Source organism: Arachis stenosperma, chromosome 6 (assembly GCF_014773155.1).
Source record: "Arachis stenosperma cultivar V10309 chromosome 6, arast.V10309.gnm1.PFL2, whole genome shotgun sequence".
Taxonomy (NCBI): domain Eukaryota; kingdom Viridiplantae; phylum Streptophyta; class Magnoliopsida; order Fabales; family Fabaceae; genus Arachis; species Arachis stenosperma.
In genome coordinates, this window is record NC_080382.1 from 121,092,590 (window position 1) to 121,118,778 (window position 26,189).

Here is a 26,189-nt window from a genome sequence, read left to right on the forward strand (position 1 = left end):
CAGAGTCTTCGTGGTATAGGCGAGAACTGATGGCGGCATTCAAGAGAATCCGGAAGGTCTAACCTTGTCTGTGGTATTCTGAGTAGGATTCAATGATTGAATGACTGTGACGTGCTTCAAACTCCTAGCAGGCGGGGCGTTAGTGACAGACGCAAAAGAATCACTGGATTCTATTCCGGCCTGACCGAGAACCGACAGCTGATTAGCCATATGCTGTGACAGAGCATAGGAACATTTTCACTGAGAGGATGGGAGGTAGCCACTGACAACGGTGAAACCCTTGCATAAGCTTGCCATGGAAAGGAGTAAGAAGGATTGGATGAAGACAGTAGGAAAGCAGAGAGACGGAAGGGAAGGCATCTTCATACGCTTATCTGAAGCTCTCACCAATGATATACATAAGTATCTCTATCTTTATCTTTATGCTTTATTCATCATCTATACCCATTTGAGTCTGCCTGACTGAGATTTACAAGGTGACCATAGCTTGCTTCATACCAACAATCTCTGTGGGATCGACCCTTACTCGCGTAAGGTTTATTACTTGGATGACCCAGTACACTTGCTGGTTAGTTGTGCGAAGTTGTAGTGATCACAATTTTGTGCACCAAGTTTTTGGCGCCGTTGCCGGGGATTGTTCGAGTTTTGAGCAAGCTTTTGGTCCGGTGACATCAGTGCCAAAATCCGGCAACAGCACCAAGTTTTTGGCGCCGTTGCCGGGGATTATTTTGAGTATGGACAATTGACGGTTCATCTTGTTGCTTAGATTAGGTATTTTTTTTTCTTCAGAGTTCTTAAGAATAAATTCTAGTGTTTCATGATGATCTGTTGAAGTCTGGCTGGCTGAGAAGCCATGTCTAATCTTATTGGACCGAGGTTTCAACCTATCATCACAAGAGCTTGTTGATTTCTATCAATTTTGCTATTGGAGCAATGATCTGCTAAGGCTTGGCTGGCCATTGGCCATGTCTAGTGTTTTGGACCGAAGCTTTCTCTGAAAGCTTGGCTGGCTGTGAAGCCATGTCTAATTCCTGGACCGGAGTCTTAGACTAACATTGCAATGATTCCTGGAATCCAAATTGAGAATTCTGAAACTTTTATTTTCTATTTTCATATAATTTTCGAAAAAGCACAAAAAAAAATTATAAAAATCATAAAAAACAAAAATATTTTATGAGTCTAGTGTCTGATTTTAAGTTTGGTGTCTTGCATGCATTGTTTATTTGATCTTGGTTCTATTTTCAAGTCAATAGTACAGGGAACTGAAGATTCAGAACATGCAGCAGAGGAATTACACAGAAAAAAACTGGGCGTTCAAAACGCCCAGTGAAGAAGGACAGACTGGCGTTTAAACGCCAGCCAGGGTGCCTGGTTGGGCGTTTAACGCCCAAAAAGGTAGTGCATTGGGCGTTAAACGCCAGAATGTGCACCATTCTGGGCGTTTAACGCCAGGATGGCACAAGGGGGAGGATTTTGTTTTCAAAATCAATTTTTTTCAAGTTTTCAAAGTTTTTCAAAATCAAATCTTTTTCAAATCATATCTTTTCAATCAAATGATTTCAAAATCAATTTCTTTCCTTTTTCAAAGATACTTGCTATCAATTAATGATTTGATTGAACATTTTAAGTATGTTGCCTTTTCTGTTGAGAAAGGTTTAATGTTTGAATCATATCTTTTCTTGTTAGGCAAGTCATTAGTTTTTTTAAATCAAATCTTTTTAAAAATTGTTTTCGAATCATATCTTTTCAATCATATCTTTTTAAAAGCATAATTTTTTTTATCATATCTTTTTAATCACATCTTTTTCAAAACAGTTTTTAATCATATCTTTTTGATTTCTAATTTCAAAAATCTTTTTCAAAAATTACTTGATTTCTTTCCCACTCTTGATTTTCGAAAATCAATTAAAGTTTTTCAAAAATGTTTTCAAAATATTTCACTTTATTTTCGAAAATTTCTTCCTCTCTTCCCACATCCTTCTATTTATGGAGTACCACTCCTTCTCAATGCACAATTCGAACTCTATCTAATTAAGTTCGAATTCTTCTACTTCTTCTTTCTATTTTTCTGTTCCTCTGACACCTCAAGGAATCTCTATACTGTGACATAGAGGATTCCACATTTTCTTGTTCTCTTCTCTTTCATATGAGCAGGAACAAAGACAAAAGCATTCTTGTTGAAGCTGACCCTGAACCTGAAAGGACCTTGAAGCGAAAGCTAAGAGAAGCTAAGGCACAATTCTCTGTAGAGGACCTAACCGAATTCTTCAAAGAAGAAGAACACATGGCAGCCAAAAACAACAACAATGCAAGGAAGGTGCTGGGTGACTTTACTGCACCTACTCCCGACTTCTATGGGAGAAGCATCTCTATCCCTGCCATTGGAGCAAACAACTTTGAGCTTAAGCCTCAATTAGTTTCTCTAATGCAATAGAATTGCAAGTTCCATGGACTTCCATTGGAAGATCCTCATCAGTTCTTAGCTGAATTCTTGCAAATCTGTGACACTGTCAAGACTAATGGGGTTGACCCTGAGGTCTACAGACTTATGCTATTCCCTTTTGCTGTAAGAGACAAAGCTAGGACATGGTTGGACTCACAACCTAAAGAAAGCCTGGACTCATGGGAAAAGCTAGTCAATGCCTTCTTGGCAAAGTTCTTTCCACCTCAAAAATTGAGTAAGCTTAGAGTGGAAGTCCAAACCTTCAGACAGAAGGATGGAGAATCCCTCTATGAAGCTTGGGAAAGATACAAACAATTGATCAGAAAATGTCCATCTGACATGCTTTCTGAATGAAGCATCATAGGTATTTTCTATGATGGTCTCTCTGAACTATCCAAGATGTCTATGGATAGCTCTGCTGGAGGATCTCTTCATCTGAAGAAGACGCCTACAGAAGCTCAAGAGCTAATTGAAATGGTTGCAAATAACCAATTCATGTACACTTCTGAAAGGAATCCTGTGAACAATGGGACAAGTCAGAAGAAAGGAGTTCTTGAGATTGATACTCTGAATGCCATATTGGCTCAGAATAAAATATTGACTCAACAAGTCAATTTGATTTCTCAAAGTCTGTCTGGAATGCAAAATGCACCAAATAGTACTAAGGATGCTTCATCTGAAGAAGAAGCTTATGATCCTGAGAACCCTTCAATGGAAGAGGTGAATTACCTGGGAGAACCCTATGGAAACACCAATAATTCTTCATGGAGAAATCATCCAAATTTCTCATGGAAGAATCAAGAGAGACCTCAACAAGGTTTCAACAATAATGGTGGAAGAAACAGGTTTAGCAATGGCAAGCCTTTTCCATCATCTTCTCAGCAACAGACAGAGAGTTCTAAGCAGAACACCTCTGACTTAGCAACCATGGTCTCTGATCTAATCAAAACCACTCAAAGTTTCATGACTGAAACAAGATCCTCCATTAGGAATTTGGAGGCACAAGTGGGACAGCTGAGCAAGATAGTTACTGAACTCCCTCCTAGTACTCTCCCAAGCAATACAGAAGAAAATCCAAAAGGAGAGTGCAAGGCCATCAACATGGCCGAATTTAGAGAGGAGGGAGAGGAAGTGAACACCACTGAGGAAGACCTCAATGGGCGTGCACTGGCCTCCAATGAGTTCTCTAATGAGGAACCATGGGAATCTGAGGCTCAAAATGAGACCATAGAGATTCCATTGGACTTACTTCTGCCTTTCATGAGCTCTGATGAGTATTCTTCCTTTGAAGAGGATGAGTATGTCACTAAAGAGCAAGTTGCTAAATACCTTGGAGCAATCATGAAGCTAAATGACAAGTTATTTGGAAATGAGACTTGGGAGGATGAACCTCCTTTGCTCACCAAAGAACTGGATGACTTGTCTAGGCAGAAATTACCTCAAAAGAGACAAGATCCTGGGAAGTTTTCCATACCTTGTACCATAGGCACCATGACCTTCAAAAAGGCTCTGTGTGACTTAGGGTCAAGTGTAAACCTCATGCCTCTCTCTGTAATGGAGAAGCTAGGGATCTTTGAGGTACAAGCTGCAAGAATCTCACTAGAGATGGCAGACAACTCAAGAAAACAAGCTTATGGACTTGTAGAGGATGTCTTGGTGAAGATTGAAGACCATTACATCCCTACTGATTTCATAGTCCTAGAGACTGGGAAATGCATGGATGAATCCATCATCCTTGGCAGACCCTTCCTAGCCACAGCAAAGGCTGTGATTGATGTTGATGGAGGTGAACTGATCATTCAAGTGAATGAAGAATCCTTTGTGTTTAAGGCTCAAGGATACCTCTCTGTCACCATGGAGAGGAAGCATGAAGAGCTTCTCTCAAATCAGAGTCAAACAGAGCCCCCACAGTCAAACTCCAAGTTTGGTGTTGGGAGGCCACAACCAAACTCTAAGTTTGGTGTTGAACCCCCACATTCAAACTCTAAGTTTGGTGTTGGGAGGTTCCAACATTGCTCTGAGTATCTGTGAGGCTCCATGAGAGCCCTCTGTCAAGCTACTGACATTAAAGAAGCGCTTGTTGGGAGGCAACCCAATGTTATATTTTATCTATTTTTCTTTGTTATTTTATGTTTTTTGTAGGTTGATGATCATGAGAAGTCACAAAAATAATTGAAAAAGCAAAAACAGAAAGAAAAACAGCACACCCTGGAGGAAGATGTTGCTGGCGTTTAAACGCCAGTAAGGCTAGCAGTTGGGCGTTTAACGCCCAGTCTGGCACCATTCTGGGCGTTTAACGCCAGAAAGGGGCCCCAGACTGGCGTTAAACGCCAGGAAAGGGCAAGAACCTGGCGTTAAACGCCAGAAATGGGCACCAGCCCGGCGTTTAACGCCAGATTTGGCACAAAACGCAAATTTTCTTGCCACTTGGTGCAGGGATGACTTTTTCTTGACACCACAGGATCTGTGGACCCCACAGGATCCCCCACCAACCCCACCACCCTCTCTCTTCTTCTTCACCCACTCACCAATCAACTCAACACCTCTTCCCCAAAAACCCTTCACCTATCAAATCCCACTATTCTCTTCACCCACTCACATCCATCCTTCATAAAACCCCACCTACCCTACCATTCAAATTCAAACCACTTTCCCTCCCAAACCCACACATACATGACCGAACCATAAGCCCCTCCTCTCCTATATAAACCCTTCTTCACTCCTTCATTTTCACACAACCTCAACACCACTTCTCCCCCTCTTTGGCCGAACACAAAGCCATTCCCTTCTTCCTCATTTCTTCTTCTTCTACTCTCTTCTTTCTTCTTTTGCTCGAGGACGAGCAAACCTTTTAAGTTTGGTGTGGTAAAAGCATTGCTTTTTGTTTTTCCATAACCATTTATGGCATCCAAGGCCGGAGAAACCTCTAGAAAGAGGAAAGGGAAGGCAAAAGCTTCCACTTCCGAGTCATGGGAGATGGAGAGATTCATCTCAAGGGTGCATCAAGACCACTTCTATGAAGTTGTGGCCTTGAAGAAGGTGATCCCCGAGGTCCCTTTTTCACTCAAAAAGGGTGAATATCCGGAGATCCGACATGAGATCCGAAGAAGAGGTTGGGAAGTCCTTACCAACCCCATTCAACAAGTCAAAATTTTGATGGTTCAAGAGTTCTATGCCAACGCATGGATCACCAAGAACCATGATCAAAGTGTGAACCCGGATCCAAAGAATTATCTTACTATGGTTCGGGGGAAATACTTGGATTTTAGTCCGGAAAGTGTAAGGTTGGCGTTCAATTTGCCCATGATGCAAGGGGATGAACATCCTTACACTAGAAGGGTCAACTTTGATCAAAGGTTGGACCAAGTCCTCACAGTTATATGTGAAGAGGGCGCACAATGGAAGAGAGATTCAAGAGGGAAGCCGGTTCAATTGAAAAGGCATGACCTCAAACCCGTGGCTAGAGGATGGTTGGAGTTTATCCAACGCTCAATCATTCCCACTAGCAACCGGTCCGAAGTTACTCTAGACCGGGCCATCATGATTCATAGCATCATGATTGGAGAAGAAGTGGAAGTTCATGAGGTCATAGCCCAAGAACTCTACAAGGTGGCGGACAAGTCCTCTACCTTAGCAAGGTTAGCCTTTCCTCACCTCATTTGTCACCTCTGCTATTCAGTTGGAGTTGACATAGAGGGAGACATCCCCATTGATGAGGACAAGCCCATCACTAAGAAAAGGATGGAGCAAACAAGAGACCCCTCTCATCATGAGATCCCTGAGATACCTCAAGGGATGCACTTTCCTCCACAAGACTATTGGGAGCAAATTAACACCTCCCTAGGACAATTGAGTTCCAACATGGGACAACTAAGGGTGGAGCACCAAGAACACTCCATTCTCCTCCATGAAATTAGAGAAGATCAAAGAATCATGAGAGAGGAGCAACAAAGACAAGGAAGAGACATTGAGGAGCTCAAGCACTCCATAAGACCTTCAAGAGGAAGAACAAGCCGCCATCACTAAGGTGGACCCGTTCTTTAATCTCCTTGTTCTTTAATTTTCTGTTTTTCGAATTTTAGTGCTTTATGTTTGTCCATGTTTGTGTCTTGTGATCATTAGTGTCTTAGTGTCTATGCCTTAAAGTTATGAATGTCCTATGAATCCATCACCTTTCTTAAATTAACAATGTTCTTAATTGAAAAAGATAAGAATTGCATGAATTTTGAATTTTACAACAGTTTAATTATTTTGATGTGGTGGCAACACTTTTGTTCTCTGAATGTATGCTTGAACAGTGCATATGTCTTTTGAATTTGTGGTTCATGAATGTTGGCTCTTGAAAGAATGATGAAAAAGGAGACATGTTACTGAGGATCTGAAAAATCATAAAAATGACTCTTGAAGCAAGAAAAAGCAGTGAATACAAAAAAAAAGAGAAAAAAAGAAAAAAAAAAGAAAAGAGAAAAAGAGAAAGAAATAAAGTTGTGATCCAAGGCAATAAGAGTGTGCTTAAGAACCCTGGACACCTCTAATTAGGGACTTTAGCAAAGCTGAGTCACAATCTGAAAAGGTTCACCCAATTATGTGTCTGTGGCATGTATGTATCCGGTGGTAATACTGGAAGACAGAGTGCTTTGGGCCACGGCCAAGACTCAATAAGTAGCTGTGTTCAAGAATCATCATACTTAACTAGGAGAATCAATAACACTATCTGGATTCTGAGTTCCTAAAGAAGCCAATCATTCTGAATTCCAAAGGATAAAGTGAGATGCCAAAACTGTTCAGAGGCAAAAAGCTAAAAGCCCCGCTCATCTAATTAATGCTGATCTTCATAGATGTTTTTGGAGTTCATTGCATATTCTCTTCTTTTTATCCTATTTGATCTTCAGTTGCTTGGGGACAAGCAACAATTTAAGTTTGGTGTTGTGATGAGCGGACAATTTGTACCCTTTTTGGCATTATTTTTAGTATGTTTTTAGTATCTTTTAGTTAGTTTTTATTATATTTTTATTAGTTTTTAGGTAAAATTCACTTTTCTGGACTTTACTATGAGTTTGTGTGTTTTTCTGTGATTTCAGATATTTTCTGGCTGAAATTGAGGGATCCGAGCAAAAATCTGATTCAGAGACTGAGAAGGACTGCAGATGCTGTTGGATTCTGACCTCCCTGCACTCGAAGTGGATTTTCTGGAGCTACAGAAGCCCAATTGGCGCGCTCTCAACGGCGTTGGAAAGTAGATATCCTGGGCTTTCCAGAAATATATGATAGTCCATACTTTGCCCAAGATTTGATGGCCCAAACCGGCGTTCAAAGTCACCCTCAGGAATTCCAGCGTTAAACGCCGGAACTGGCACCAAAATGGGAGTTAAACGCCCAAACTGGCATAAAAGCTGGCGTTTAACTCCAAGAAGAGTCTCTACACGAAAATGCTTCATTGCTCAGCCCAAGCACACACCAAGTGGGCCCGGATGTGGATTTTTATGTCATTTATTCATCTTTGTACACCTTAGGCTACTAGTTTTCTATAAGTAGGACCTTTTACTATTGTATTAGACATCTTGGTAGCTATCTTTGAGTTTTATGCTATCTTAGGTCATTGGGAGGCTGGCCTCACGGCCATGCCTAGACCTTGTTCTTATGTATTTTCAACGGTGGAGTTTCTACACACCATAGATTAAGGTGTGGAGCTCTGCTGTACCTCGAGTATTAATGCAATTACTATTGTTCTTCTATTCAATTCCGCTTGTTCTTTGTCCAAGATATCACTTGTTCTTCAACTTGATGAATGTGATGATCCGTGACACTCATCATCATTCTCACTCATGAACAAAGTGACTGACAACCACTCTTGTTCTACAAGCATACGAGGCTATAGTGAATATCTCTTGGATTTCTGATACACGATGCATGGTTGATCGCCTGACAACCGAGTGCTCGCCTGACAAACGAGCCAGCCATTCCGTGAGATCAGAGTCTTCGTGGTATAGGCGAGAACTGATGGCGGCATTCAAGAGAATCCAGAAGGTCTAACCTTGTCTGTGGTATTCTGAGTAGGATTCAATGATTGAATGACTGTGACGTGCTTCAAACTCCTAGCAGGCGGGGCGTTAGTGACAGATGCAAAAGAATCACTGGATTCTATTCCGGCCTGACCGAGAACCGACAGCTGATTAGCCATATGCTGTGACAGAGCATAGGAACATTTTCACTGAGAGGATGGGAGGTAGCCACTGACAACGGTGAAACCCTTGCATAAGCTTGCCATGGAAAGGAGTAAGAAGGATTGGATGAAGACAGTAGGAAAGCAGAGAGACGGAAGGGAAGGCATCTTCATACGCTTATCTGAAGCTCTCACCAATGATATACATAAGTATCTCTATCTTTATCTTTATGCTTTATTCATCATCTATACCCATTTGAGTCTGCCTGACTGAGATTTACAAGGTGACCATAGCTTGCTTCATACCAACAATCTCTGTGGGATCGACCCTTACTCGCGTAAGGTTTATTACTTGGACGACCCAGTACACTTGCTGGTTAGTTGTGCGAAGTTGTAGTGATCACAATTTCGTGCACCAACGTCGGATGCCTTGCCACCAATGCGACGCTTCACCGGTGAGCATATAAGTGGCAAACTCGACACGCTGTCCTTCAGGTACCACTTGTGCTTGTAATGCTCGCTCTATAGCCTGAAACCATGTATCAGCCTCAGTCGGGCTAGTAGTTCCCTTGAACTTAGGCGGATTAACCTTCAAAAAGTTTGCCAGTGTCATCGGGCCTTGAACTCCACCTCCATCATTACCATGGTTGTTCATCTGTTGGCCAAGAGCCTCAGCAGTGGCTTGCATAGCAGCAGCCATGTTCTCCAACGCAGCCATAAAGTTCACCGGGTCATTAGGGTTATTCTCCGGTGCACGAGCATTCGTACGACCTCTCGCACTACCTCTACCGCGTCCACGAGGCGCCATCTGGTTCCTATACACACCCAACAATCGATATTAAGTTGATCAGTCTCAATATCGGAAGTCTAGTGCTTCAAAGTCCCAAATGCATGCTCATGAACGTTTATGCCAATTATATCAAGCAGATATACTAATAGCACATAACACACATACAGAGAATGCACAGAAGCATAGTCAGTCCATCCCTCAGGCTCTACAGGAACGAACTGCTCTGATACCATAATGTAACACCCTACCATACAGAGTCTTATGCTTAAGTCATAATTCAGAGATGGCAAGGTATTACGACCTCTAAAATAAAAAATTTAGTACGTATAGTAGTATGAATGATTGATTATAACTAGGAGCCTTTGTAGAAAAAGGGGTAAACAAAAACCGCAACTCAAAAGCGCAACACTCCAATCGTTAACGTAACGAACAAGGATAAACCAACGCGAGATTATATATATACAAAGGAGTGTCAAAAACAGGAATATCAAGACTCAAGATTCGGCTGCGAAGATAACCGGTCCAAGCATAGCAATATATACATATGATAAAATAATGAAAACCCCAAAGGAAACCCAAAGGGACACAAATACATAAAACTTATTCTCCAAGATCTCCCATAAGAGGAGTCATCACAGTTTGTATTATTTAATGGAGATAAAAGTATCTAAGCAAAACATATAAACTAAACAGAGTCCCCAAGAACAAGGAATCTTCGCAAATCTAGAAGTCTCCAGCATGCCTCAGCGGGAAACCTCACGTCCTGCATCTGAAAACCACAAAATCCGCATGGGTGAGAACCAGAGGTCCCCAGCATGGTAACAGCTTCCACATATATAATACATAATAATAGAGGAAAGCCAAAGGCAATCCTAGAACTTCCTCCAGATAATTCAAAGCTTATAAACAAGCTAAACCATATAAGGGCATCTGACTAAAGATTCTTCAGTCTAACTAATACTTCCCTTTCCAATTCCTTCTCACCTCCCAACCCCCAGCAGGAGTATAATGTAGCAAACACAGTTATATCAGACAAAGAATATACAAATAGGAGCAGTTAAGACATTTAGACAATTAGCAAGTAATATGCAGTCAAATAGGCAATCTCAAACAATTCACATAGTATGCATATGATGAATGCCTGTCCCTAGTGGCCGATGATATCATCTTGTCGGTTATAGAGCCAACCCGACAAGTCCTGGTCGCTAACCATTGGACTGTCCCTCTGTCGCGCATCCCCAACTCGAGTTATACTCGTTATAAACTTGATCATAAACATGATCCATATCCATCACCCTCACTGGTGAATATTTCGGGGGCGAGCTCATCCGGGTCTTTCACAGTGCCCGGCCACACTTACGACATAGGGTCAACAGAGTCTCGAGCCTCCACCTGGAGCACGTGGTGGCTAGCCACTGCTTTCTCCCAGGGATCTCGTGCCTCTGATAGTGGAAGTGCAAATCTCAATTATCAATAATTCAGCATAAACATGCATGAATTCTCATCCATGGATCAACATCCATATCAGCCATCCGGCTCACGGTTCAGTCCAGAACCAGCCAATATTCATATCATACACAGCCTTTCCGGCTCACGGTTAAATCCATAACCAGCCATCCGGCTCACGGTTAAATCCATAACCAGCCGTTTCATTAACAATTATAGCCTTTCGGCCCATGGCATAACAAGCACTTCCACCACCATCCTCCGCATCTCACATAATCATCTTGATCCTCATTTATCATTCCTTTTTCCCTTGCTTCACTCGCAAGTTGCCTCATTCACTAGCCCCTTTTTAATAGCTAGGCATGTCATAATGATTTAAGACATAAATGGTGAGATCGGAGGCTTAGAAGTATGAGATTTGGCTTTTAAAACTCAAAAATCAACTTTGGGATGAAAACAGGGCCACGCGTACGCGCACGCGTGGATGGCCTCGAAAACTCATCGACGCGTAAGCGTCATGCACGCTAACGCGTGGATTAAAAATTTGCCAATCAACGCGCACGCGTCAACCACGCGTACGCGTGGGTGCTCTCGCGCCCCAGGCACAAAGCTGGCACGGTTCTGGCATAACTCTCTGGAAAAATGGCTGGGCATTGGGTGCAGCACCATCGGCGCGCCCGCGCACACCACGCGCACGCGTGGATGGCGTTTTCTGGAAGATCGGCACGTACGCGCCAAGTGCGCCCACGCGCAAGTGGTTATTCTGCTAAAAATTTTCTAAGTTAAAAGGCTGCAGAATTCACCAATTTAAACCCCAATCTTCCAACGGACATAACTTCCTCATTTTAAATCGTTTTTCACCCGTTCTTCGAACGGCACGGACATCCCGGATCCAATTTCATTTCTAAAAAGATTTGGTACAAAACAGAGATCCGTAGTCCAAGTTATGTCCCGCCAAAGTATGCCCAAAAACTATATTTTCATACAAAACCACAAAGTGCCATTTTCAAAACAAGCCATTTCCAACTCTTTTCAAAACCAATCAAAACATGCCAATTTCATCCCTTTTCTTTGAAATCAATCAAAATATATCAATTTCAACATCAAGCCTCCTCAACTCACACATTGACACATTACCACAATTTACCAAGATCACTATCTTATCATTTTAACCCACTTCACCCAAGTGGCTCAAACTCAAACATATTGACATCTCATATACTCTTCCTCATGCCAATTTCAACAACACCAATTCCAATAAATCATCATTGTACACAATCAATATCATACTCACCATCAATATGGTTCAACCCACAATTCAACCATAACCAATCATCAAGCATATATCACAACATGCATATTTCTCATACATCATACCATCAAGGCATCAATAATCATTATCACATATATGACCACATCATATATCTCAATCATTCAACAACATCAACCATTCAATGCCTATCTTAGGGCCTCTAGCCTAAGTATTTCCTACCACATTACATATTAGATACGGGAAACCGAAACCATACCTTAGCCGATTTTCCCAAGCTCCCCCGGAGCACTTCCAAACCACTTATCCACAAGCTCTCAAGGCCTCAACACCTCCAAGAACAGATTTTTCACCACCAAATCCTTTCCAAGCTTTTCAAAGTCACCAATCGAGCTCCAATATCCACACATACACAACCTAAGCCACAACCATCATACCCATACACAACATCTCAAAACCCAAATATCATAAAATCATAAATTACACTAGGGTTGAGAGTCTTACCACACCCAAGGTCCAAGGAGACAAGATTAACCTTCTCCTTCAAGAGAGTTGGGTCCTATAACATCAAAGAACCCAAAATCTCAACATTTTACCCATGAAACTCGAAAATAAGGGCTGGAATTTCGAACAGAAACACGTGACTTACCTCAAGATTAGTTGTATGGGTTTTGTAGAGCTCTCCGCGGTGAACGCGTGGCCGCAAACGGAGCGGCAATCGGAGCTCTAGATCAAAAGTTATGGTGATTTGAAGATCAACCAAGGGAGAGAACTTGAGAGAGTGTTCTTCCTCCCTTTCTCTCTAAGTTCAGCGTGTTTTTGAGTGTTGTGAGGAGAGAGAGTACTGAAAACTAGGGTTTTGGTTTAGTTATGTTGGGCTAAGGGCCCACTTTGGGTCCGGTTGGCCCGGTTTGGCCCGTTCGGTCCAATCTTGGTCCGAATTCTATAAAATTGGTACCAAAATTCTCGTCTCAATCTCTTCTATCACATTTTAGCCATAAAAAACCACATTTTAGGCTTTCTAGAATAAATTCTCATTTGTGGGTTAATTAGCCGTTAATTAACCGGGTTTTACAGAGAAACTAAGAAAAAATTGAGATTTGAACTTGAATAATGATCAGACTCAAAGAATACAATACTCCAATAATGCTATTTATACAGTCACTACTTCTAACAGAATTGTCTTATTATTCTAACAAACTATACAACTCAGCATATCAACAAAATCCACAACCAATAACTTTTTATACAAGAGAAATAACAACCTGTATTAACAAATTCTAATTAATAGAATAAATATCAAGTAACAGAGACAGAGACAGAGACAGTATACAAATCAAACAAGAATATATATATATAATGCTCAAATGTTTAAATCTAGAAAACTAATATTCTTTTGTTTATTATAAAAGGTAATGGGGAACAACCTTCTTCAGTTAATATTAATTATATATTTTTTTTAAATTATTTTACTAAGGACAGTTACAAGGACTTTGTACTCTACTCTTGATAAAGAATGAGCCATATCCAATTTCTTCGTTTTTTTCTCTAGCCAATTAACGAGAAGCTAAACTAGAAACAATAGTCATTCATTGGTCTTTCAACATTAGCGTATGTTGTCCAATTTGCATTATAGAGTTAAAGTGAGGTTAAAGTTTAACTTTGTGGAGAAGGACAAACTATTTGTGGGACCATCTTTCAAATATTTGAGCATTCTATGAGACTACTCCGAAATGGTTGGTGGTGGAACAATCCACAAATTGATTGAGTCTTCAAAGTTTTTCTTCTAATTGTCTATACAAAGTAAAATTGTCAAGTGTGTTCCATTTTCGTTAAATATCCTAAAAGGATATGAATCAGGTAATAATATCTTAATTATTGCATATCATTTTGTTTTGGTATTAATAGCTCTATTATAATATATTTAATTTAATTGCTCATATATATATGTAAAAGAATTTATAGAACATAAAATTAATCATTAATGATAGATAAACAAAGGTTATATTTTATTGAAATAGTACATGCATGGTAGAAGTGATTACCATATACATAATATGTTTCAATACACGAGAGAAGTATATAATTCATTGTATTGTTTCTATTTTTTCTTAAGCAAAACAATAAAAATTATGTTGTAAACTGATTTTATATAATGTGTATATGTATAACACTATCATTGATAATGTATTATCTTTTTATTTTTGCTTTAAAAGTACACTGTTGCTATTTATATCAATTGAGAAATTAAGTATACCACATGCACAAAAGTACGCTGTTAATTCATCATTGTTCTTCCACCGGATCCAGACTCCCTTTGACAGTTAAAGAAGAGAGCAGCAGCAGGCGAGTTAAGATTATAAAGCTCAGCAAACTCTCTTGTGTTGAAGTTTTGTCTCCATCCAGGAGCATATACTGTTTGTCTTCCCGGTTGTCGAAACAACACAAACACAAAACGATGAATCCCCATGGTTGGTAGTGGCTTTTCATAGTTCACTATCACATTACCTACAAGCATATAGAAAAGGAGTTCAAAATGAAATAACATATCTTTTTCTAATTTTTATATGCAAACTCAGAATGTTAATTATGTAAACATTTGTTTTACAATTGACTTTTATTACTTGATTTGAGAATCATTATTGACTATAATAGGTCTCTGTCTAGAATTTAAATTTTTAAAAGAGATAACTCATGATATGATATTAAAGATTCTTATTAATATATGTTATTCTTTTATATAAAAATAAAATATAATCCAAGTTTCAAGTATAAAGTAAAACGGTAACAAAACATGTTTAAACATATGAGCATTTTATATCCATTGAAGATGGAATTGTTGAAAGTTGGAATCTGATACTCTAAAATATCATTTTTAGTTCTTCCCGCACTATAGATATGCATTTAAGATAAATCATATGAATATATCTTTCAGTCCTTAAGAAAAATAGACAGTACGTAAAAAATTCAAATCATAAATCAAATGATGTCATATATGCGTCAAAATAATAAAATAGGCTCATGAAAAAACAAATGAAATACATGTAAAATTTATATAAACTACTAACCAAAATTAACTCCTGTTGTTGCTGGAATATCAGTCACCAACCTAAAGTAATGTAAGATTATTTAGTATTTTAGTTTATATGATAAGTAGAAAGTATTAATGAAAAATAGAAAATAAGTATAATCTTATATATTTTAATATAATTTTTTAATAAGAATACTTTTATATGTCTATTTCTCAACCTATACATTTTTAATCCATGTCATTTTTCTGAATCTTAGATTCAAATGTTTTCTGTACTCACCAATGGAGGTACTCTCTGCAATTAGGATTACTTGGACTAGGTGCATCTGGATCAACCATAACCTATATATGATCAAAGAAAATAAAAGAAATAATAACAATAATTCGGTATCTATATTAAAGATCATATAATAAGATTTGAATTTAGATAGTAATAAAGTCTTTAGTTACTATATCACTCTAACAATCTCTAAATATCTTTCGGCGGAATTACACAAAAATTTTCTTATTATTTAAAATATATAAATATTTTTTTCTTAAAAATAATTATATATTTAAATATGAAATACGTTTTACACAAGTTGTAGTTGTATATTTTTTTTATTTGCGCATGTTCTCGAGTCTCTTGTATGTTTTTAGATGAGAGCCAAGGACTACACTATTCAAGATTAGCCGCCTTAATTCAACTGTGAATATTGTTGTTTAAAAAATTAAAATTATTAAAAATTATTTTTAAAAGTTATTATCATATGGTGGTCATCCTTTTAGATAATATATAGAATTCAAAATTTATAATCGAAGAGATATACATATATAATATCAAAATACCCATCAAAACTTAACGAGATAAGATCAACTTTATTAAAATTGTCCTATAAAAAATCTTTGTTAATTAGTAAAAAAAACATTACAGATGACTAATAGTATTTTAGTCAATATATAGCCCCTTGCCACATGTAATCACTTAAGTTAAATTTGTTACAAAATATTGTTATGACCATTGTTCTTACCAGGGTGTAGAAATTCCTGAGGTCATCTCCACCAATAGTAACTCTAGGCTGGTTGACTACATGAGAAGGCTTAAGCTCGCAGCCATTGGTTACATCTCTATTACCGTACGATACTCTCATAGGGATTGTGCTTTGAAAAGGGTCCAACACATCCCCAATCACTCTTCCAACAACAAGAGAGTTCCTGCTACCACCACTAGGCATCGCATATAGTATAGTATAGTATATGTATGTTCTTTACTTACTAATTAACAAGATCTCTGGGGCAACTACTATTTATACCGAGCTGGAAGGAATTAAGGTAAGGGATATGAGATATTAGTATTATTATTATTCTTGTGCCGTATGTGTCTGCCTGGTGCAGATTACATATCTTGAATTATTGCTTTTCGTGTGAAAACTTGAAGGAACAAATTTAGGAGAAAGTGATGTTCTAGATGGAGGAAATGGAGGATTTTATTCCAAAAGAAGGAAAGGGCTGCCATGCCAAAATAGGAGTTAGTTAGTTAGTTGGTGCAACTGTATGTCAAGTGAATCAAGGTGACTCAAGGCTGCATGCTTGTCATGATCATGACTCTTTAATATGGTTGTGTAAAGAAGAAGATGCATCGTACATATCATATATCAAATAAAATCATGGTAAATTCTTTAGGATTGTAAAATTATTCTTGCGTCAGAGATTAGGGAAAAAATAAAAAGATAAAGAGGTTAAAATTTTTAGTTATTTCATTAAATCCGCAACATGTATGTGCATCCAATTATATCTTTTATATTAATTATATCATCAACGTATTTATCTCTAGCTTAAATTACACATGTGAAACCTAATCCAACTAAGACATAAATAACAATTCATTTTTGCAAACCCACTGAACAAGACCAAAATTAAAGCGTCTCAATAAAGACAATGGCAGCAAACATGTTATAACATTTAAACTAAATATATTTAATGGTAAAATATATTTTTGGGCTCATCCTTAAATAAAAAAAGTGCTACATTAATTAAATAAAGAAAAATTTTTAGGGCCAATAATTTTTAGTATTTTTTGCCATTATTTGACTAGTATAAACACTAAATTATCTTTAACAAATAAATTTTATTAATTTATTGTGAAATTTCTAAAAACATATGTACAAACTGTATGTATTAATTCATATGTGTAAAATTTTAGTAAATATAGGTACAAATTATATGTTTCTTGTATACAAAACGCCTGTAAATATGAATATAAATTATTGCTGAAAAAAATAATAATATTTTTTAATCATGTAGAATTGTTGATAAATAAATTTTAACTATCTATTTATTATATTTTATATTAATAGTTTAAAGTTAAGTTTAAAATTTATGATATAAAATTTAGAGTTTTAGATTTAATATTTATGATTTGTAGTTTTTTTAATTTTTTGTTTCCTTTTTTTATCCTCAATAGCAAATTAATTTTCAGAAAACAACAAGTTTCTTACTTTTTTTTCAGTATACATTAGCATTTAATTATTTCTTGTTTATGAAATTTTTTCAAAAAATTTAAAAATATTCTTAATATTTAATTTGCTTCAATTTCGCTCCTAATGTTTTAAATATGTTTTATAGGAGTGCACATGGGTCGGGTAAAGTTGGGTTCTTCTTGACCCAGACCTGATCCTAATAATGATTGGGTCTATTTTTGAGATACTTACTCGGTCCTAAATCCAGTAAAATCACACTACTTTCGGATTATACTAAAACCGAATTTAGACCGGATAAAGTCAGGATCTTGATAAATTTAATGTCAAAAAATTATGATGCACTTATTTATAAAGAAAAAAAAATATGTTACTGAAAAGTTGATATCTCCACTTGAATTTAAATTTGTCCATAAATTCTAATTTTATGCTTCTTTGATCTATTTTTTAATTCAACAAATGTGATTAAAAATAAAATAATAAATTTATAATTAATATAACATAATATTAGAATTAATTTAAAACATATATGCCTTTTAATTTTTACTCTCTTTAAGATACATATGGGGTCAAATAAAGTCGAATTTACTTTAATTTAGACCCAATTTTAAATAATGATCGGATCTATTTTTTAGATTCTTGGTGCACCTATAATGCTTTATACTTTTCAAGGTTCACACCGTTAGCAAAAATACTAATGTAATAATCATACGCTAACGTATCAAAGACTCATGACAATCCTACTAATATGTCAGTCTACCATATATTAAAAATATTTTTAAAGGTAATCGATTTATTTTTATATAATAAAAGTGATACATTTAAAAAAAAATTATACAATTTACTAACAAAAACATGTGATACTTTTCATAATTATTTTTATGTATTTAATAAAAACTGTTATCATATTAAAGTAAATTTTGAATAAAACTGATATATTTTAAAAGTGCTATTAATATGATATTTATTTATAAACAAATTTACTAAACAATAAATATATATTATTGTTCTTCTCAATATTTACATTTCATTCAAGTTTATCCTTCAATGTTAGCCCTAATTTACCATCAACGAGCTTAATGGCAAAGGAATCAAGTAGAAAAACGGCCAAGATAAAAATAGAATCAATATTAATTATGGGTCATGTCACTCGTGTATATGCTGAATAATTGATCGAATATGACCTTGGATATATAGTTGGATATATACGTATGTTGTACATTGTATATTTGTATGTGAGGTTTTAGACATGATCGAACAAGGCCAATCAGATTTGGATATCTACCAACGCTGTATGACTTAAAAGTAACAAAGACATGAACATAACCAACCATTTTCTTCAAGCTTTATTGGACAAATAATATCCGCCTTGCATTCTTAAACTCTTGACATTGACTCCAATCAGGGTTGGATACCCAAGTTGCACGTAAAAAATTAACTACATGTGATACCCAAGTTGCATTCATGAATGTGATAGATTTGTTTCGAATAAAAAATTAACTACATTCTGTTTTGAATAGCAAATTAATTATTTGAGATTATGTTAACGAAGCTTCGATTATTGTACAGATATAAATTAAAATATATAGGAATATGATGATCGAATTGTATAAATCTAAGAAAAACATAAAGAAAACTTAACTACTTTAAGAATTAATATATAATACGTACATAGTAAATATATATTCTAACCAAAAACGAAAGTTAAATTGTAGTTCATTTAGTTGTTAGTTATTTTAATATAAAATTAAAATTTAACAGACAATTGTTTTTAAATTAATTATAAAATAGAAATAATAATTAAATTAGTTCTCCATTTTTATTTAATGATCAATAATAGAGTTTGTGACCCAAATTCATAAAGTCAGGTCCAATAAGAATAAAAGGCCCAATCCAAAAAGGAGGCCTCTACACATACCCGACCTCTTTAAAGAGGTCGGACACCATAAAGGAGCCCAGCACTACTTGCCCAAGCAAGTAACTGCCTTCATGAATCTCTCTCACTATCTCTAACTTCCCTAAAATGATGGACTCCAACAAACTCCCAAGATAAATGGAACGGTTATTCATCAATAAAGATGGAAATACTTTAGCAAAGGTAGTTCACAAACTCTACTATAAGTACACTGACACCCCTCAGGTATATTCAAGTTCTAATATTTTAAAAACTTGCCCTAAAGCTCTTGCTAACTTAAGTATCGGAGTCTCTTGCAGGTACCACCCCCACCTCTTCATGAGAAACTCGGACGGCGGCACTTTGGCACAAGAACAAGTCAGACGATATTTTAGAAGGAGTCTAGACCTCACGTTCAAACCCAGAATCAACGTTTCAGGTAATCGTCGAAACATTGGCGCCGTTATCGGGGACCTGGAGCTCGATCCTTGATAATGGTAGATAATCTGTATGAAGACAGCCATCGGCGTCTGAATTAGAACCCGAACCTCAACGGGACGACCTCGCACTTTCAATACCTCCACCAAGCGAGAGGACGTACATTCCTCATGGAGTTCACTCAAAGGTACATCCACCTGAAGAGAAAGAACCACCACTGTCCACTGAAATACTATGTTTGGTCCACGGCCAAGATGGACGACTAGAGTAGCTTGAACAAGAAACTGAACGACAACAGAAAGTAGAGCAAGAACTAAGGAAGGAGGTACGACGACGAAGGGAGCTGGAAGAAAAGCCCTTAAGATTGGAAGCCGACCTCTTGAAACGTAGTAACCGAGCAGATCGAAAAGAAATCCCCCTAGGGGGAGAAGATCCGTTCGTAGAAGAAATCATGCGGGCCAAAGTTCCAAAGAATTTTAAAACCCCCGACATGGATCTCTACGACGGAACAACCGATCCGAGACACTATCTCAGCAACTTCAAGAGTCAGATGCACCTAGCCGACGCCTCAAATTCCACTCGTTGCAAAACATTCCCGACGACTATGACAAAAGCCGCGATGAAGTAGTTCGAAAACTTACCACCTAGATCAGTAACTAGTTTTGACGATCTGGCGAGAAAGTTTCTTAATCGATTATCAATACAGAAGGATAAAACAAAGCATGCCCTGGACTTGTTGGGAGTTAAACAAGAGGTTTGGGAGACATTCTGAGATTACATGAAAAGATTCAACAAAGCATGCTTGGAGATTCAAAACCTACCCACTGAAGTAGTAATAATAGGATTAGTTAACGACCTTAAAGAAGGGCCACTTTCTCAATCCACATCCAAATGACACTCGGCCTCCTTATATGAAATACAAGAATGGACAGAGAAATATATCAACATGGAGGAGAACTCACAACTAAGGGAGCCACTTCCGAGACCCAGCCTGCCTTATCCATCTCGGCAGAAAGATAAAGAAGATAATAAGAAGGAAGAGTACGACCCAAAGAAATCTCGATGATATCATAACTATACCCTCATCTGGGTCTCTCTTGTGGATGTTTATAGAGAAATATGTCACACCGAGAAGCTTCCACCTCCTCGTCCAATTAAACACAAAAAGGCAGGAAGCCGGATAGAATACTGTGAGTACCACAAACTCTATGGGCATTCTACTAACGACTGTTATGATTTAAAGAATGTCATAGAGAAGTTGGCCAGAGAAGACCGACTAGACAGGTACTTGGTGGGTAGGTCGGACGACCCAAGAAGGAGGAAAAGAGATGAAGAAGGGGGACGGCGAGAACATCCACCTCAAACCCCCGGGAGTGCCACATACACATGATTAATGGGAGATTTTCTGGAGGAGAAATATCTAAATCATCACGAAAAAGGTATCTTAAAGAAGTGTACTAAGTCGGGGAAGATAGCGAGTCTCCCAACTTGCCAACAATCTCGTTCACTAGAGAAGGTGCTCAAGGGATAACACTTGGCCATGATGACCCCGTGGTGATAACTCTGATCCTCGCCAATGCAAATTTTCATAGAACACTAATAGATCAAGGCAGCTCGGTAGATATACCATTTAAACCCATTTTTGACAAGTTTGGACTAGAAGAAAAGGATCTAAAAGCATACTCGGATAGCCTCTTCAGGCTAGGGGACACGTCGATTTGACCTCGGGTACATTTTTCTACACCACTTTTGGAAAGGGCCCAAAGTAAAAAACATTGAGCATCGACTACATTGTGGTTGACGTCACCTCGGCATACAACGTCTTAATAGGACGGACAACCTTGAATTGACTTACAGCTGTTGTCTCTACACCCCATCTATGCATTAAGTTTTCCATAGCAAAAGGGATAGCCACTATAAAGAGGGATTAGAAACTAGCACTCAGGTGCTACAATGAAAGCCTTGATTTAAAAGGCAGTCTTGGAGGGAAAGAAGTCAACACCATCGAGCTTGGAGGTGTCCAAACTCGGGAGAAACTGCACCTCCAACTCGGAGAAAAAGTAGAAGAAGTGCAAATTGGAAATCACCCTAAAAAAATAACGAGTATAGGGGCTAACTTGAAGGAAGGGCTCAAAAAGCAGCTCATTGACCTTCTAAGAAGAAACTCCAACCTCTTCGCTTGGAAAGCCTCTGACATGCCTGACAATCCCGACCTGATGTCCCACAAACTAGCCGTCTACCCGGGTTTTAGGCCTGTCCAACAAAAGCGTCGAAAGCTCGGGCCTGAAAGAACATAGGTCGTGGAAGAACAAGTTCAAGCCGTATTAGAAGCAAGATTCATAAGAGAAGTAAAATATCCATTGTGGCTGGCCAACGTAGTTTTGGTAAAGAAACAAAATGGAAAATAGACGATGTGTGTCGATTAGACCAACTTCAATAAAGCTTGTCCTAGGGATCCATACCCTCTTCCCAGCATTGATGCCTGGTTGACTCTGCCTCTGGCTATCGATACCTATCCTTTATGGACGCTTACTCGGGATACAGGCAAATCCCGATGTATAAGCCGGACCAAGAGAAGAGCTCGTTCATAACTCTAAAAACTAACAACTGCTACGTGGTAATGCCTTTTGGATTAAAGAATGCTAGAGCCATCTACCAGAGATTGATAAACAAGGTGTTTTCCTCCCATTTAGGGAGACTTATGGAAGTATATGTGGATGACTTACTTGTTAAAATCAGGGATGACTCGGTGCTTTTGTCCGATCTCTCTGAGGTATTTTCTATAATAAGAAAGCATGAGATGATGTTGAATCCCTCAAAATGCATCTTCGCAATAGAAGCGGGAAAATTCTTGAGTTTCATACTAACTCAGAGAGGCATAAAATCTAACCCAGACAAATGTAGGGCTATACTTGACATGAAAAGCTCGACCTATCTTAAAGAAGTTCAACAACTGAATGGAAGGTTGACGGCTCTATCCAGATTTCTAGCAGGGTCAGCACTGAAATCACTACCCTGTACTCAATTGTCAAAAGGGAAAGTAATTTGAGTGGACTCCAGAATGTGAGCAAGCTTTTCAAGAATTCAAAGTCTTTCTAGGACAATTCCTTATACTTACTCAACCTATAGCAGGAGAAGAGCTCATTTTCTACCTAGCAATGGCAAGCCGGACCATATATTCAACCTTGATATGAGAAGATGAAAAGGGGAAGTAACCTATCTACTTTGTCAGCAAAGCTTTACAAGGAGCATAACTAAACTATCAAAAGATAGAAAAGTTTGCATATGCCCTTATACTTGGCTTTCGAGGGCTTCGACCTTATTTCCAGGCTCACACTATAAAGGTCTGCACTAATCAACCAATGAAACACATTCTACAAAAGACAGACCTAGCAGGACGGATGTTGCAATGGGCTGTGGAGCTGTTCGAGTTTGACCTAAAATACGAAACCTGAGCAGCAATCAAATCTCAATATCTCACCGAATTCATTGCTGAATATACGGAAAATCAAGGAAGCCCAACAACATGGAATCTATATGTAGATGACTCATCTAATAAAGCCGACAGCAGGGTCAGAGTTATCCTGGAAAGCGAACAAGGAACTCGGATAGAAGTCTCGTTAAGATTTGAGTTTCCCATTTCTAACAACCAATCAGGAGGTTCTATCCGGAATCCTCTGCCTTCAACCACGGCAGCCTGCTCTAGTTCGAGGCCTGTTGGTACCTCTTCATCTCTGCCTGTGATTGAGACACAGGCAATTTTGGTGGCCTTCCCATCCTTCGCTGCTGATCTAAACCTCACTTGTGACAGAGAAAGGGTTGACACTGGGCTCGTAGTTGATGTTGCGATTGCGATAGCCGGCATTGATGATGTGTTACCAGAATCCCAATAGGGTAGAGCACCAGATGGTGTAGAAGATGTATTTTAGGATGAGGATGATGATGATGTGGAGCCCGCCACGATTGCCGATGATAGCGACGATGAGGATGCGAGGACTACTCCAGCTGGGGTTGGTAGGGCAGCTAGTTTAGGAACTCTGCAATACCCCTCGCACTTTTCTGATTTAGACTTAAATGCCATGAGACAGCAGGGGGAACCTACCGTGCTTGATAGATTTGGGGCCAGAGACACATAGGATACAGGAGGACTAGCTGAGTTCCAAGTTGGTCAGTAGTTACAGGATAGAGAGAAGGTCGTGTTGAGCGTGAAGACTTACAGCATCCGACGTGGGGTTGAGCATAAAGTGTTGGAGTCCGATTACCACAAATACCATGTCAAGTGTAAATATTTTGGCAACGGGAGTACATGATTGATTCGACGAGCTGTACGACATCCAAACAAACTGAAAAGGCAATTCGGTCCAACATAACGCTTAATCCAGTAACCTCACAAAATAAGTCAAGAACAAAACACTAAACTTTTTAGTATTCACATCGCCAGGACGAAGTAAATCTATTTGCAGTCTGCAATGCGCAACTCGAGGTCCCTTCTCGTTCGACGTCGGCTGATAACCGACCACCTGCCGCCCAATAAATGTTATTAACAATTGATAAAAATATAAATATAAATTGTCAACACAGAAAATAACTACTAGTCAATTGCGTACCTCGAGGCCAATGGCCACTGAAAGGCATCAAACCCATCAGGCCTAAAACCCGGAAACCTCCAGAAGATCCAAGTTCTTGTTGACTACATGGCATAGGCACCTCTATAACCACGACAGAGCGGCAGATCCCCAGCTATAACTACCTATATCCTCTAACCTCGCCACATAGGGCAGCCACCTGATATGCATACGAGTACCAAACTTGTCGCCAAAGAGCTGCGTCGATTGTAGCATCATAAAGTATGCTTGATGATTGGATTTTTGATGGTATAGAATTTCACAAATGAATTCTCGTTGCAAGTATGGTTTCTAAACCAATCAATAATCCTTTAATACAAAAAGTTGTTTGTCACTAGCACAAACCCCTAAAATTTATAAACCGAAGTATTCAAACCTCGGGTCGTTCTCCCTAGGAATTATAATAAAGTGTCTTGTTATTGGTTGTGAGTTATTTTGGGGTTTTGATAAGAAGCATGAAAGATAAATGACAAGAAAGTAAACTAAGGCCTAAAAAGATCTTGGCAAGGGTTGGTGGTCAAGGATCTCTATCCTAATCACTAACCACAATATGAGAATTGGCAAGGATTAATCTCATTAAATTATCCTCTAACTAGTAGTAAAGGAAAGTCAAATGAGCTATATCAATCCTAGTCTATAAGTCCTAACTCTCCACTAATTCAATTAGTGAGAACTAGAGTCAATGGATCCCAATCATCAATTACTTGGACATTAGTAACTCAAGAGGTCCTATGTTATCTTTCCAAGCCAAGAGTATAAAATTCTACTCTAAAATCCAACCAAGCATTTCATCAAACACTTGGAAGGCATAAAAGGAAAGCATAGTAAAATTGCAAGAAAAGTAAATCTACACTACTCAATTGCAAGGAATTAAACAACAACAAATCAAATAAACACAATTATTATGAATTACCTCTAATTGAATTGAAAGAGAATAGGAGGAACAAAAGTAGATCCACAACAAAGCATAAGAACAACATAAAGAAAATTACAACAAAAGAATAGAGGAAGATGAATGTAACAACAAAGAATTGAAAGGCAGAAGTAGAAGAAGATGAATAAAATCTAGATCTAAGAACTAAACCTAATCCTAATCCTAATTCTAGAGAGAAGAGAGAGCTTCTCTCTCTAGAAACTAACTCTAACTACTAAACTAAACTAATGGTTAAAAGTTAGTTGATTCCTCTTCAATCCTTGGCTTAAATAGCATCAGAAGTGAGTTGGATTGGGCCCACAAGGCTTCTAAAATTGCTGGCCGCGTTTTTATTTAAGTGGACCAGGTGGCAGCAACAGCGCGTGCGCGTACTATGCGCGTGCGCGCCACCATACGTATGGAAACTATGGCAAATCTTATATCATTTCGAAGCCCCGGATGTTAGCTTTCTAACCCAACTAAAACCGCATCATTTGGACCTCTGTAGCTCAAGTTATGGTCGTTTAAGTGCAAAGAGGTCGGCTTGACAGCTTTCCGGTTCTTTCATTTCTTCATGAGTTCTCCAACTTTTCATGCTTTTTCTTCATTCCTTTAATCCAATCTTTGCCTCCTAAATCTGAAATCACTTAACAAACATATCAAGGCATCTAATGGAATCAAGGTAAATTACATTTATCTATTTTAAGACCTAAAAAGCAT

The 26,189-nt window shown here is 38.2% G+C and overlaps 1 protein-coding gene and 1 non-coding gene across 2 annotated transcripts; both read right to left on the reverse strand.

The window, feature by feature from the left end:
- Window positions 1-2,680: 2,680 nt before the first annotated feature.
- On the reverse strand, window positions 2,681-2,784 carry LOC130937739 (small nucleolar RNA R71). The gene has a single exon (XR_009068942.1). It is a non-coding gene; the product is annotated as a small nucleolar RNA R71 (small nucleolar RNA).
- An 11,606-nt stretch (window positions 2,785-14,390) lies between these two features.
- On the reverse strand, window positions 14,391-16,357 carry LOC130934501 (protein FLOWERING LOCUS T-like). The gene is made up of 4 exons (XM_057864065.1): window positions 16,154-16,357; window positions 15,424-15,485; window positions 15,181-15,221; window positions 14,391-14,620 (listed from the first exon to the last, which is right to left on the reverse strand). Exons 1-4 carry the CDS (start codon window positions 16,355-16,357, stop codon window positions 14,391-14,393), a joined length of 537 nt encoding a protein of 178 aa, XP_057720048.1.
- Between the last annotated feature and the right edge of the window lie 9,832 nt (window positions 16,358-26,189).

Coding starts and splice junctions, on each gene's coding strand:
- LOC130934501 (XM_057864065.1), bottom strand. CDS start 16,357: ATGCCTAGTGGTGGTAGCAGGAACTCTCTTGTTGTTGGAAGAGTGATT. Junction 15,222..15,423: donor TGCAGAGAGTACCTCCATTG/GTGAGTACAGAA, acceptor ACATTACTTTAG/GTTGGTGACTGATATTCCAG. Junction 14,621..15,180: donor AACAACAGGAGTTAATTTTG/GTTAGTAGTTTA, acceptor ATATGCTTGTAG/GTAATGTGATAGTGAACTAT.